This window comes from Bos taurus, chromosome 7 (assembly GCF_002263795.3).
Source record: "Bos taurus isolate L1 Dominette 01449 registration number 42190680 breed Hereford chromosome 7, ARS-UCD2.0, whole genome shotgun sequence".
NCBI lineage: Eukaryota > Metazoa > Chordata > Mammalia > Artiodactyla > Bovidae > Bos > Bos taurus.
In genome coordinates, this window is record NC_037334.1 from 73,264,132 (window position 1) to 73,278,484 (window position 14,353).

The 14,353-nt window shown below is 43.7% G+C and overlaps 1 protein-coding gene across 3 annotated transcripts in view; it reads right to left on the bottom strand.

Moving 5' to 3' along the window:
* GABRB2 (gamma-aminobutyric acid type A receptor subunit beta2) overlaps positions 1 to 8,732 on the bottom strand; it is a 293,693-nt gene extending 284,961 nt beyond the window's left edge. The window contains exons 1-4 of one of the 3 annotated variants that reach the window (NM_001192760.2): positions 7,970 to 8,046; positions 7,775 to 7,812; positions 7,024 to 7,051; positions 6,625 to 6,739 (exon numbers count right to left, since the gene is read on the bottom strand). In NM_001192760.2, the coding sequence (NP_001179689.2) occupies positions 6,625 to 6,739; positions 7,024 to 7,051; positions 7,775 to 7,812; positions 7,970 to 8,046 (258 nt within the window). Of the gene's footprint in view, positions 1 to 6,624; positions 6,740 to 7,023; positions 7,052 to 7,720; positions 7,813 to 7,969 lie in introns of all 3 variants that reach the window. The other 2 variants (XM_024994535.2, XM_024994536.2) reach the window with 2 other exon arrangements.
* Between the last annotated feature and the right edge of the window lie 5,621 nt (positions 8,733 to 14,353).

The window sequence follows — 14,353 nt, forward strand, 5'->3', positions numbered from 1 at the left end:
TCAAGGACAGAAACCAATGCTCATATTTAATACATGCTGAATAAAGTACCTATTTGAAAAAATCATTTTAATGAAATTAAGACTTCTTTCAAGGTAGAGAAATTGAAGAGTAACAGTAACATCCTGTATAGGCTTAGTTTATCTGACTCAACCACTGCTTCCAAGAAAAAAAAAAAAAAGGAATAAAAACAAACAACTACAAAAAAACAGAGTCCATGAGAAATGAAAAAAATATATATATATATATATTATTTTAATGATGGCTGGTTGGCATCACCGACTCGATGGACATGAGTCTGAGTGAACTCCGGGAGTTGGTGATGGACATGGGGCCTGGCGTGCTGCAAAGAGTCGGACACGACTGAGCGACTGAACAGAACTGAACTGCCACACCTAAAACTGCAGTACAATCAGAGGGCTAAGATTGAGTGATGGTAAAGTCAATTATATGCTAGCTGGATGACCTTGAATAAGTCACTTAACCTCTCTGGGCCTCAAATCCTCTTTTACAAAAAGGTGGACAGTTGCCATATCACTGTTTTTATAGGATTGGATGAGGTAACATACACCAGGAGGATACCTGCACAAGTTAAGGGTTCAAATGAGTAATAACTGTGATTGTTTTCTTATATTAGTGTTGTGATGGTAGAAAATGTTGGGTACTGCACAGGAGGAAGAGGAGAGGGGGAAGAGAAGGTTAAGCAAGAGAAGGCAAAAAAACAACAGTTTGCTAAAACTGGGCAGGAGAGCTTCAAGACATGATTTATTCAGAATGAAGCCTGGTCAGTTGAGTGTTCACACCTCCTTCACCTTACTTCTCATTCCACCACCAACCTCACCTCCCGTTTTATATCTGCAACCTACTTCCTTCTAGGGCTACTCCTCCTACAAATGACTTTTTTTAGCAATTGCCCTCTCCTCACTCAGCTTCAGATCCATACTTTTCAAAGGTATAGCCTTCAAATACTCAAACTCCTCTAGATCTATTTACCAGCATGCTCCTATTACTATGTCAGGGAGACGAGTCTCAGAACTTATTTCAATTGATCGTGGTGGCATGTGACACAGATGACCATTTCCTTTTTAAACTCTCCTGTGCCTCAGCTTTGAAGACATTATCTGCAGGTCCCCCGACTAACCCTCTGGCTGCTGCTTAGCTGTTCATTAATCTTTATGGGCTCCTTTTCAGCATTCCACTGCTTAAACGATAGTGCTTACCATATAGTGATCTCCATTCTTAGTAGCTATCTCACTTTCCCTTTTGAATTGTATTTATTTATACAGTTATAACCACCACTTACATGTTGACAATGTCCAAGTTCATGTGGATAGTAATGACTTCTTGCTAAGCTCTAGACTTGTATTTTCCAATCTCCATTTAGATATTCCATGTGTGGGGAAAAGTCAGGATTTCTCAAATTGAACTCATCTGCCCACACACCTCATCCCCTATCCCACCTGCAACCTGGCTGACCTCTCCCCATATCAATAAATGATCCCATCAGAATCTTAGGATTTTCTCCAAGTCCTGTCACTTCTGCCTCACAAATGCTCTAATTTTGTATCTTCTCTTTTATGTCCCTGTCTCCATTCACCAATTCTTTCTGGATTTTTTTAGTGGATTTTCATCTCATCTCCCAGCCTTAGGTCTTGCTCCACCCTCCACACTTCAAAAGCTTCTTCCTTAACTAAGAATTTGTTCAAGCAATTCTCCCAGTGACATCCCTTCACGGGTCCCTTTGGCCTTTAGAACAAACTATAAACTCCTCTGCAAGCGACAAAAATGATCTTTAAAACTTGATCACCACTTATGATCTCAATACCAACTCTTATCACCTCCTCACCCCCACTCCCAAATCAAGCCATTTAAAGCTACTTGCAAATCCTTAATCCCATTTATTTTTCCAGATTTTTCTCCTATATGACATTCATTCTGCTTGGAACATTTTCCACAGACTTCTAAGCCCCATTTTCACCTTGAAATTTCTATGTGATACCTCAGAATTCTGTATTCCTAATATGTGTATTTCTGCTTTCAAAGAACTCAGTGATCCTACATTGTAATTCTTTTCACATTTCTTGATCAAAATAGTAATTTAAACCATGCCTTGAATCTGAGGACTATAATTCTATGCTCTTTCTCTCCACAGATATGATACTGTGTCTAATGAATAATAACGATTTACTGTTCTAAAAGCAAATAGTTCACCCAATATCTGTGGCATTCACTGAGTCAAACAACCAACCAATCATTGGATAAAGAGCAAAACCACATGGAGATAACATAACCTCAGCATGTTGTTTTAGTCGTTAAGTCATGTCCAACTCTTTTGCGACCCCATGGACTGCCTGCCAGGCTCCTCTGTCCATGGGGTTCTCCAGGCAAGAATACTGGAGTGGGTTGCCGTGTCCTCCTCCAGAGGATCTTCCTGATCCAGGGATGGAACCTGCATCTCATGCATTGGCAGGCAGATTCTTTACCACAGAGCCACCAGGCAAGCCCATAACCTTGGCTGCCTGTATTTTATATATACAAATTAAGTTGGCAGAAGATGTATGTAACGTATTGTGTGTAGTCACTCAGTCGTGTCCGACTCTTTGCAACCCCATGGACTGTAGCCCACCAGACCCCTCTGTCCATGGGATTCTCCAGACAAGAATACTGGAGTGGGTTGCCATTTCCTTCTCCAGGGGATCTTCCCAACCCAGGGATCGAACCTGGGTCTTCCACATGACCGGCAGATGCTTTACCCTCTAAGCCACCAGGGAAGTCCTATGTAATGTATTAGGCAATTTCAAATATCAAATAACAAGTGAACAGTGAAATCAACAAGGGATAAAGAAATGCATGGGAAATAGAGACCACTAAGTACTCAACTGGCTACTCATAAAAATTTTTAGAGAAAATACTTATGTTAAACCTAAGTACAACAGGAGCCTGCAGAAGAATTAACATTAGTAAACACCAGATATTAAGTTTTATGAGGTCAGGGAACAAGTCATTCATGTTCACTACTCTGTCCTTAAGGCCTAACACATGGCTAGATCATAGTAGCTGCTAAATAAGAATTTGTGTCGAACTGAATTTTAAACTGTGCAGCTGGTGATGCAAGAAAACATCTGTTTAAAAAAAGGCAGCACTTTTTGCCATTCACCATTCCATAAAAAGGTAATTTGTATATGTGTTTACTAGAATTCTTTCCTCAAAAGTGAAATATTGCTTCACTCTTTGGTTGGCAAATGTGTTGTTTCAAGATGGAGAAGAATCTGCTTTAAATGAAGAGAAAACTATTTCAGTCCATAATCCTTCAGAGCCAATTTTGGATCTTAAAACGCATTTTCATCAAAGAATCTTAACAAAAAGATTCCTGCCAATTTAACCAAGACATCTAAAAATGTTTCAAGCTAAAGCCAAGCTTTCTGCTCAGGAACATTTAATTGAGATCATGTTCTCTTCCAAAGTTCTTCCACTGGGTCAACAGTCACCTGAATCACACGGAGGAGTAACAGACCATGATCACCCAAGAACTCACAGCTGCATTCCATTTAGGAATTCTTTATTTTTCTATCATTTAAGCTGGGTTTCAAGTCCTGAAATTCCTTTGTACCCTACAGAGCTATTATCATAAACCAAAGCAGAGACACATGTGCCTTTGACTTATAAGTTAATTTGACACGTCCCTCTTATTTCCAGTATATGGAAACTGAGACCATGTAATATAAATTATTAACCCAAGTACACTTAGGGCAGCAGCTGGGATGGATACTGGCTCTCCTCAGCTTTCTACATAAGCTATGTTCATGGAACACCAATACTTTCACTTGGATCATTGTATTAATTCTGGTAGTCACCTGAAATACTTAAAATGGGACTATTATTCCTTTTCAACAGGCGAAGAAATCAAGCTCCATCGAGCTGTCAATTCCCTCAGGTTGACTGAGCAGCAGAAGCAAAACTAGTATTCAAGTCTTTCTATTATTGTCTTTTACCAGGAACACCACATTGACAAGGGCCTTTTTTCCTTTCAGTACAAATGAGCCAATGACAATGGAAATTATCTGGTACCTACCATTCTTCAAAGGAAGATTTGCTATAATCAAAGAGAGTTACAATTAGCAGAGGTTGCAGGCCACAAAGGATAATGAGGCAGAAACATGTGTGTTAATCAATTTTGAGGTTTCACTTAAATAATCAACCATTCTTTCACAGCTGAATCCAATCAAAAGATACTAACCCTTTTAGACTTGTATACAGTGGGCAATATGCCATAAACATCTTTTATTTAGACATTAGGAATGAAATTTCCCATCTGTTGCTTCAAATCAAATAACCATACTTAAAAAATAATACCCTATGTGACAAAATTTTTCTTTGAAGGATTAAAGTCACTATGACTGTTAATCATGAAATGTTAATTCTTAGCAAGTAAAACTGGGTCTGGACAAGTCCACGTGTATTAGCAGTAGGCTAATAAAGGAATCTAGCATGGAATTTTTAACACTTGGTTCTAATCATTAATGCTGCAGTACTGGCCTATTTACAACCTGACATTTATTTTTGCACTTTCAACATCCCATGACTTTGATGCAACAGTAAATAGCTTTAAGAGATGACACTGTGCCTTAGCTGGGTCTGTATTTTGACTAGCAGGTCTTGGCATCATGTCCAGTTCTAATACCTCTCCCACATGCTACATGCTGGTGAAAAATGAAAAAAAAAAAAAAAAAACCTTAAAAAAAATGCTACTGCTCTTAAGCCATTTGGAGATATAACAGGTCTAAGTTCTTAGCTAACTTATACATCCAAGTTCTACTGCAGCAACTTCTAACCACATCATTGTTTCTTTAGATTCTTAATTTTTTAGATTCTTAAATATTTCTTAATTTTTCCATAAAGTCCCACATTTCTAATGTTCTGAAGAGGAAGGTAACAAATTAAAATGTGGGGGAAAGAGCATAAATAAAAATTCAAAAGACAAGACACACAGAACTACACTTGATTTCCATTATCTCTTTTCAGCCACACACTTTCTATTCTAGTACCTAGGATTTGGCAGGTATCCATATTAGGACATTTCTATTTTATGGTACAATTCAAAATATAAACTGATAAAAGACCTCTAAAATCTCACAAAATGAGGAGTTAAATAGTTTCCCAAGATATATTCTATACGTACACAGGAGATTCTTACAATGTGTGGGAAGTCCATGGTTCTGAATCATCCAACAGTGTCTGCAGTCTGGGTTTATATCCTGTTACCATACAAAACTTTCCCAATAATCAGACTATAACAAGATAAATGTTGTCACGAACATCATTGAAAGAGTTGAATATTCTCTGAAGTAATGACAGATGTTTCATAAGCTTGTGATAGCTCAGGATTTCCACTGAACTTTGGACATTGTAGAAGGTTGGGCTGGTTATTTGGGCTTCCTCTATAATTTGAATTCTGGAGTGATGAACATTTATACTATGTTGAGAACATATCCACTACCTAGTATTTGGCTCTCTTGAGTGAATTAATAAGTGTCTTAACTGTCGAGTCCTGATGGCTGGCTTAGAACTGTTCTGCTTAAAATCTCACACACTAGACCCTCTTCTTTAATAGTACACCCCATTTTCAGGCAGAACTACACTGCAACACATTCTTCTGAAATGTGCTGTATGCTATCAGGACTGAAGGTAACACTGGCATCTTACATTCAAACGTGGCCATTCTAGAGAGACTTTTCCAAAGATGAAAAAGTCGCTGGAGAAATGGCCCAAGTAAACAGGGGTATCTGGGACACTTGACATTGTCCTGTCTGCAGTGCCCCAACATGGGCAGCAGGGGGCGCTCCTGCATGAAGCAAACCCTCCCCTCCCCCCAAGAGCTCCCCAAAGGGGAAGACGGAGGGTTTTTCTCTTAGCACTTGCCCCAAGTCCAAGGAGGAAGCAAGGAGTGGTGCTGTCCATAAATCACACACGATTTGAATACCATTGCAGAAGTGACCAGAGATGATATATGGGTCTGAGTGTGCGTTTTGAAAACAAGCTTGTCAATTTTTATTTTTATTTTTTCTATTTTGGTGAGCAAGAAGGGTTAAAGGACCAGGTAAGCAATTGGCAGGGAATGGGGCTTGCCATCCGCTGTAAAGACATAATGTTGCAAAGCAACAAGTGGCTATCAGTACCTGAGGGTCATTTCCTAAGCCTCTCTGCTACAGTTTAGTTCCCAGGTTACAATCTCGGTGAAATGTCAAATCAAACCCCTCCCTCTTTCTCCCCTCTTCTCTCTTTCTCTAAGCATACCCCAAACTCAGAAAAATCACTTGATAAAACAGATTTTTTCACTGAACCTTAGGAAATATGACTTCTGCCGGGGTTCTCTTGCATGGGGCTATGTTTTGCAGGTGAGTGTGTGATGCATTTTACACCCTCTTTGCCAGGTCCCAGGATTTCAAATCAGATTGGAAAAACCCTTAAGGACCAGAAACAGCCAAATCTGAAATCTCAAAAACAGTGCCTTCACCCCACTTCATACACATTCTCACGCACACCCCACCCCCACTGGCCGGATCCTTTCTCCTTCCTGTCCCCAAATGAAGGTCTGTGGAGACACAGCTATAAACCTTAACACTCACCATGTTGACTTCAGAAACCATGTCGATGCTGGCAATGTCAATGTTCATTCCCACTGCCACAGGGGGACCTGAAAACCAAAAGGACCAGCCACGTGATTTTTCAGAACTTCGTGCACTCTTAGCAAGAGTCCCCGGGCATGGGCATGGGACAGTCCTCCCCAAATCCCTCCCCCCTTCTAACCCTCAAATTCTTCAAATCTCTGCTCCTTTCATTTAAGAAAAGGGTGGCAGGTAGTCCTCTGAGAGAAATGCTCTATTAAACAGGCATGCACGTGCCCCAATGGGTGAGGGATTCCAGCTCTTCTACATATGCAGATGTCTCAGCATAAGAATGCACACAACCCACAAAAGCACCTGAATCCGGCTGGGCTAGCTCAAGGGAAATGTTGTATAAAGCACTGAAACCCCTTTCTTATTCTTCCCACCCCCTACCCCCTTCAGTGCAGGTTTTAACTCTTTGAGATTTGTTAGAGTCTAGAGTAAAATTAAATGGACATATCATTGTATCTAAGGCTGAAACAAGAGAGATCTCTGGCCCTTCTCCCTCTACCCTCCCTGTCCTGCAAGCCCCACAGGTCCCCTCTAGCCCCATCCCAGCTGTCCCCCGCAGTGAGGCTTCCAGGACTGGATAATATCCAGAAAGCAGCCAATTTAAACCATGGCCTGAACTCCTCCAAAGGAGGCGGGCACAGGGGGTTAATGCCACTTCTCAACCAACTGTCTGCATATCTTGTCCTCAAAAACGTTCCTGGTGGCCTTCAGGAAGCCAGGTTCACTGGCACAACATTAATTAAACTTAAGAGGTTTGTATCTCAGCAAAACAAAGGCGGTGAAGCAAAGAATTTAAACAGTGAAGCTGGAAGACAGCGGTCTCCAGTATAGGCTAAGAGGGTATCTCTGAAAGACCACCTAAGTGCTGGAGAGTAACACACAGGCTTAAATTTGGATCATTTTCTCAATATGGTAACACAGAGACTCAGTCAATACACCACATGCAACCCACAGTAAGGGAGAGGAAAGACAGCGCACAAAGCTCAAAAGACAGCTTAGGCAATAGCTGCTGGGCTGTTTCTTATTACCAAGGCAACCCCATTACCTCCAAAATCTGGTCTCAGCCGAATATCATAACCTTTCAGGAGTCTATCCACCGTCTCTTTAACCAGCGACATATTACTAGGGTCATTGACACTAAAGAAAGAAAAGACAATAAACAGGCATCAATAAAACAGCAGGCACAGCGCTTCAGTAGCTATCTGATCCTCACTACCGATCCTCGCTCACAGAGGTATGCAGACAGAGCCCTTCAAAGTGAAAAAGGAAAAAGAGAAACGCTAGGCACACTTACCTTTGCGCACAGACGGCGGCGATTATTAAGGGGAATGACCAAATCCCAAAGTAGTCCTTTTTCCGGACTCTCCACATCCCTTTAGTTTTGGATGGGTTGAGGGTTTCACTGAAGAGAGGAGATCCAACTTAGTCTGCCCAGTGCAGTAATTCTAATGTGAGGCGCATGCGCACGGTGTACCAAAACATCAAAGGGGCAGCAGCGGTTGCCTGGGACCGAAAAGATTTTCTTGTTAAAGGGGGAAAAAAAAAATTAAAGGGAAAACATATATATATAAATATATATGTACAATATATACGTATTTGAATAATATAGAAAAGTCACCCTACGGAAGGACCCACGGTAAAAAATTTTTGTTGTCCTTTTGTTAAGACAAAAACAACTAGAGTGTCTGGTAAGTTTTGGTAGTGGCAGGAGGCGGTTTCGCACCTCGCGGGTTGTGGGATTTTGGGTGTGTGTGTGTCTGTGTGTGTGTTTCCTCATAAATATGCAGAACCAGATTAGGAATTTAAAGGAGAGCAGGTGTGTAGTGCTAGGGGAAAATGAGTGCCTGGGAGTCGACTTCTGGTCTCAGCAAGCGGCGGGGAAAGGAATCTGAACTTTATTTCCAAGGCACAGAGCATCCCCTGCCTGGGGCGAGTTGGGTGCTGGAAGTGGGGGTTGTGTGGCGGAGGTGGGGAGGTGAGGGAAGGAACAGGAATGGTGGGAGCGGGAGTGGAAGGTGGAGGGAGGGAAGAAACCGATGGGAGGAGTGTTGAGCAATGGGTTGGATTTGGGGCCGGGAGTGGAGAGGGTACGTAGCGTGGAGAATAAGGCATGGAAATATATGTGTGTGTGTGTGTGTGTGTGTGTGTGTGTGTGTGTGTGTGTGTATTATTTTTTTTTAAGAAGAAAATGATGCCTGGTCTTTTCTAGGGGTCAAGAAGCAAGCTTTTCTTCACTACTCACGAGCGATTTGTCTCCTCCTCCTCCTCACCCTTTGCCCCCTATTCCCAGAGAAGAAAACCTCGGGGTCCAGGTTTCTGGCCGAGTGACTTGCCTGACCCGCCAGTCCAGATTATTTATAGCAGGAAGGGCGGGGGCCGGGAGGGGGGCGCGAGGGGAGTAGAAAGCGCAGTCTCTCCAGGTTTCTCTCTGCTTCTGCACTGGGAAATCATTAGCAGGGAGGGTGGGATTTGGAGGAGGGGGGATAATGGGACGTGGGGACTTAGGGATGCTAGGGGGACAAGGGACTTCGACCGCGATCGGGTGCAGAAAGCGCCGGCGGGCCGCCCACGCCCCCTCAGAGCACGCGCACTGGCGCGCACACGTGTGGCAGCCGGCCCGCCCGCCACGCGCCCCTCCTTACCTCGCTGGCCTGCGCTCGTCGCCCACTCCCGCCGCGCGGCGCTGGTGCCCCCCCACCCCGGACCCTCCACCTTAGGCCCCTTGGGCACGGCCAGGGAAGGAGGGTGGTGAGGACCGACACCCGGCGGCGCCTCGGGACCTGAAATACCCGAGCGGTGCCCAGAAGGCAGGCAAAATGAGGCAGGGGCCGGGCGGGTCGCCCGGGGCTGCGCACCTCCCGCGGGCTTCACGCCACCTCTTCCTCGCTTCCCTGCTCGGGGCCAGGAGGGGCTAGCACACCCCGGGGCTGACTCTTCCCTCCTGCCGGCGGCTTGACCCGGCTCTCCGCGGCCGCCGGGACACAGAGGCAGCAGCGAGCGAGCTCGGGGGCTCGAGAGGGAGGGAGATACACTGAAGAAATCTTTCTTCCGCTGGAGAGAAAGAGACGCCCCGCAGGCGCCGGGAGACCCTACTAGGCTCCGGCAGCGGGGCCGTCTGAAGGCGCCCCGGGACGGACTCTCCGGGTTCTCCGAGGTTTATTGGTAGTTGAGGGGCTGGGAGGGGAGGGCAGGGACTCCTGCTACCCTCCCACCACCCCTCCTTTGTGAAGAACGAGAAAAGTCGGAGCTCGAACCTGTGTTCCGAACCCCAAAGCGGGAACTTGTAACTCCTCCACCTAATCAGCTTAGCCAGTAACTGAGCGCCTACTGTGTGCCAGGAGTGCTTCACTTAGTTCATTCTTGCACGCCCAGGTGCATTAGGTAGCACCCCACTCTCCCCACATCATGGATTTAGAAGCTGGTGGGCTCAAGCTAAGAAACTTGCCCAAGGTCACCCAGGTGGCCCGAGGTGAAACCAAAACTGGACTCGAAAGCCCTAACCATTAGACCAGACCGTCTTGACTCTCACGTCACGACCTTGCGGGCTGCGGGCTCCTCTTGCGGCGCAGCTCCCGCGCCCGCCGAGCCCCCGGCGGCCTCCGGAGGTGCGGGCAAGCACACCACACCAGGCCGACCCCCACCTCGCGTCGGCTGAGAGGAGGGGGCGCCGGCCGCCGCACAGGGTCTCTTCAAGGCCCGGGTCCCAGCGGCACTCTTGACCTATTTTACGTCTTGACAGTCTTCCTCCTCCCCAGCCTAGGTCAGGGGTTATCCTGGGACTGCCGGGGAATGACTCCAGGGGAAGTGTGGAGGCGGGAGGGCTGCGAGGTGAAGTGGGAATCCGACAGTTCCGCGGGGACAGAAGGCGGGCGGCACGGGGCGGGGGGAGCATGTGCCCTCACCTGCCACATGGAGTTTCTGCATTTGAGACCGTGAAACAGCCCCTTAAACACAGCAGCTTCACAGAGCTACAGCCTGGCGGGCTACCCGGCTCCTAGGAGTCCCTCCAGAGACACAGCATGAGAGAGAGAGATAGACACAGAGGAAATGAATCTATAAGTCTCCTATCTGTAATTACTTGGGTAGACAGTTACAGGAATCAAAATACAGACCAATGGCCCGGGAAAACTGCCGATTTCTCTCTATCCTTTGTCTTACAGAGACAACGGGAATGTTTTACATAGGCTCACTCTTTTGAAGGGGGACGGGGGGTAGTTTAAATGATTATTAATAACATTATACCAGAGGATTCCCAAAACAGTTTGACATCATCAGCTGGTGAAGCCCTAGAAAGCTTTTCCTCCTCTTGAAAACACCTTGAAACAGGATTTTCCTTCTGACCATTAGGTATCCATATTGCGTTTGCTGCACTACCATCTCATCTTTATTTAGGCTCAGTTCAATTTCAGTTGAAAGAACAAACAGAACAAAATAAGGAATACTTCCATTCGTCTTCCAATAATAATAATAATGGTCTAGTGAAACGTTAAACAGTATTTATTGAAGACCTAATATATACAGAAAATCAAGGGAAAGGAGGGCAAATAATTAAAAGAAAATTGCATCTCAGCAAGTAAGACAATAGCACAGACTTTTGGGCTCAAATCCCAGTTCAAATACTTAGTGTCTTTGGGGTTTGGACAGGTCACTTAACCTTTCTAAATCTTAGTTTCCTCTTCTGTAAAAATTAAAATAAATACAATGCTTTTTTTGTTGTAGAATGGTATAAATATATGTGTAGCATTTGGTACATGATTAATAAATATTAGGAATTTTTAATGAATAAGGCATAATGAATGGGAAGGAAAGCAAACAAGGTTTAATGGCATTAGTCTATAAAGACCGAGTGGACGTAAATTTAGTGTAATTCTCCTGCGAAAGCATAGATTAGTTTAAGAGAGGATCAGATATTTCAAGGGAATTATCAAAAAGATAAGGATAAGAGGAAAATATATTCAAGACCCAAGCAGTAATCAAAAGGAGAAAAGACAAAGTCATAGTCATTTTCCTTTTGTGGTACCATCTCAGTGTTATTTCTTAATAAGAACTGTAACTAATGCAAACAGGCATTCTTACTGGTTACAAAATCCAAGATCAATTTATATCTAAAGTGGGTCTCTATTTTATAGCAGAATCAGCACTAGGACGTCTCTCTGGAAGATTTGGCTGATAACACTGCCTAGGAATGTGAAAATTGGAACAATAATGTGCAAGGGAAGGCACTACTGGATTCTGGAAATGGGTCAGTTGCTGGAGAGCATCCTCCATGATCCCAAATGGATAAAGGGAAGGCGATGTGTAATTACTTTGAAGAGATCATGATTCAGAATCATCTCTTGAGTATGAAGCATATAAATGCCAAGTGATAACAGTCACTAATCATCTGGTATTTATCTTTGCTATAATATTTATTCATTTGTTCAGTAAATATGTATTGGATATTTGTGGTGATTGCTCATTTGTGTCTGACTCTTTGCAAACCCATGGGCTGTAGCTCACCAGGCTCCTCTGTCCATGAGAATCTCCAGGCAAGAATCCTAGATGGGTTGCTAGTCCCTTCTTCAGGAGATCTTCCTGACCCAGGGATCAAACCTGGGTCTCTGTATTGCAGGCAGATTCTTTACCATCTGAGCCATCAGGGAAGCATAACTGCACCCAACTTGTGATCCAAACCCATGACGCTGGGATTAAGAGTTCCATGCTCTCCTCACTGAGCATTTACTCTATGTCAAACATTATTTGATAAGCACTGGGGGATAAAGTGTTGAAAAGGCAGCCATTGTCCTTAACCTTTTGGAGCTTTTGAGTGTGGAGAGAGGAGAACAGAATAACACATGTAGAAGGTATTGTGAAGAAGATAGGACATCAGGAATCCATAATTAGTGCAAATAACTCAGCTTGAGGGTTTGGGTGAAACTTGCCTGCTGAAGTGATATTTTAACATGAGATTTGAAAGATGAGTTAGCCTGATGAAGAGTTAGGGAAAGAACATTCTAGGAAGAAGATATAGTATGTGAAAATATCCAGGGCCAAGAGAGGATGGAAGGAAGAACAAAGACTAGGGTACAAGGGTGGTGGGAAGTTGGGCCAAAGCAATTTGGTTCCATTAATCAGTTGAAATAGAGGAATGACAGTTAAAGAATCTGCCTGCAATGCAGGAGACTAGGGTTCGATCCCTGGGTTGGGACGATCCCCTGGAGGAGAGCATGGCAATCCACCCCAGTATTCTTGTCTAGAGAAAACCCATGGACAGAAGAGCCTGGTGGGCTACAGTCCATGAGGTCTGAAAGAGTTGGACATGACTGAGCAACTGAGCACAGGCCAGAGGAGTGACAAGATGAGTTTTAATCACACTGGAGGAAGGTGTTGATGGCTATAGGGGATCTCTTATTGCAAGAATCCAGGTGAGAGGTGATGTTGGACTGAATTAGGATAGTGACAGTGAAGCTGGAGAAGAAGTGGCTAGAGTTGTGTGGGAGAAATGGTTAACTTTGTGATGCATGGGCTATGGGGAAAGAGGGAGAGGGGTTCAAGAATGACTCATACATTCTGGTTTGAGCAACTCATTGGTGGCGGTAAAAGAAAGTTGAATCATACATTCAGTTTGAGTCATGATGAATATAAAGTCCCAACTAGCCAGCTGAGGTGCACTGGATATTTTGTTACATGGACGCTGAGCACTGAAGTGGAGCCAATACAAACTTTCTGTGTTGCAAACTGACACTTCCCTTTCTGTCTGAATTTTTCTTTTTAGGACATATTACTATCTGGCATATTTTATTTTGCCTATTGTAATTCTGTCTTCCTACATGAAATGAAAGTTCAGAAAAACAGAATTATGCCTGCTTTCCTAAGTACTAGGATCCTGGTGGACTACAGTTCATGGGATCACAAAGAGTCAGACAATACTGAGTGAATAACACTTGGCCCAGGGCTGTAGAAGAAACCTAATACATATGTTCTAACGAATAAGTCATTATTTGATGATCCTGCAGATCATCCTCCCACTTAAATCATGAGAGTTTATGACAACTTATACAAGGAAGATATATAGAGTAAGAACGGAATCTTCTGGAAATCGACAATTTACAGCCTTCCAGAAGGGTGAAAATAGAAATGCCCGCCCCCCCCAAAGGCAAGAGGAAAACCACAGTGATATGATCAAAGCCAAGGAAGGAGAATCTTCTGATAAAGAAGAACTAGTCAACTGTATTGAATCCTTAAGAGGTTTTAAAGTTTCTGCATAGATTACATGCTTGTGGTATACAAGATGAGCCAGTATTTCCCTCTGCCACCCTGATTTCTTCCTCAGTCTTGCATAGTTCAGTCGGGGGGAGGCAGAGGTGATATTCCACACCATAGCCTTTTATCCTGTGCAAAATACATATACGATATGTACCCAAGTGCCAGAGCACCTTTTCTGACTTGCTGCTGCTGGTGTAGCCTCAGAGATGATCATGGATGAGGTTCTCACAGAACCTGTGTACCCGCTTTGCCAGATTGATTAAACATAAGTGTTTATTATTATTTTTTTAAATGAATAATGAATACCTTTGCTTTGAATATTGATTAGCATCTTTTTAAATAGTGTTCCAAAATTTCAGGAATACTGAAAAGTAGGAAGAAAGTAAAAAATATATATTGAAAGAAAATATACATTTATTGCTTTCAGTACCCA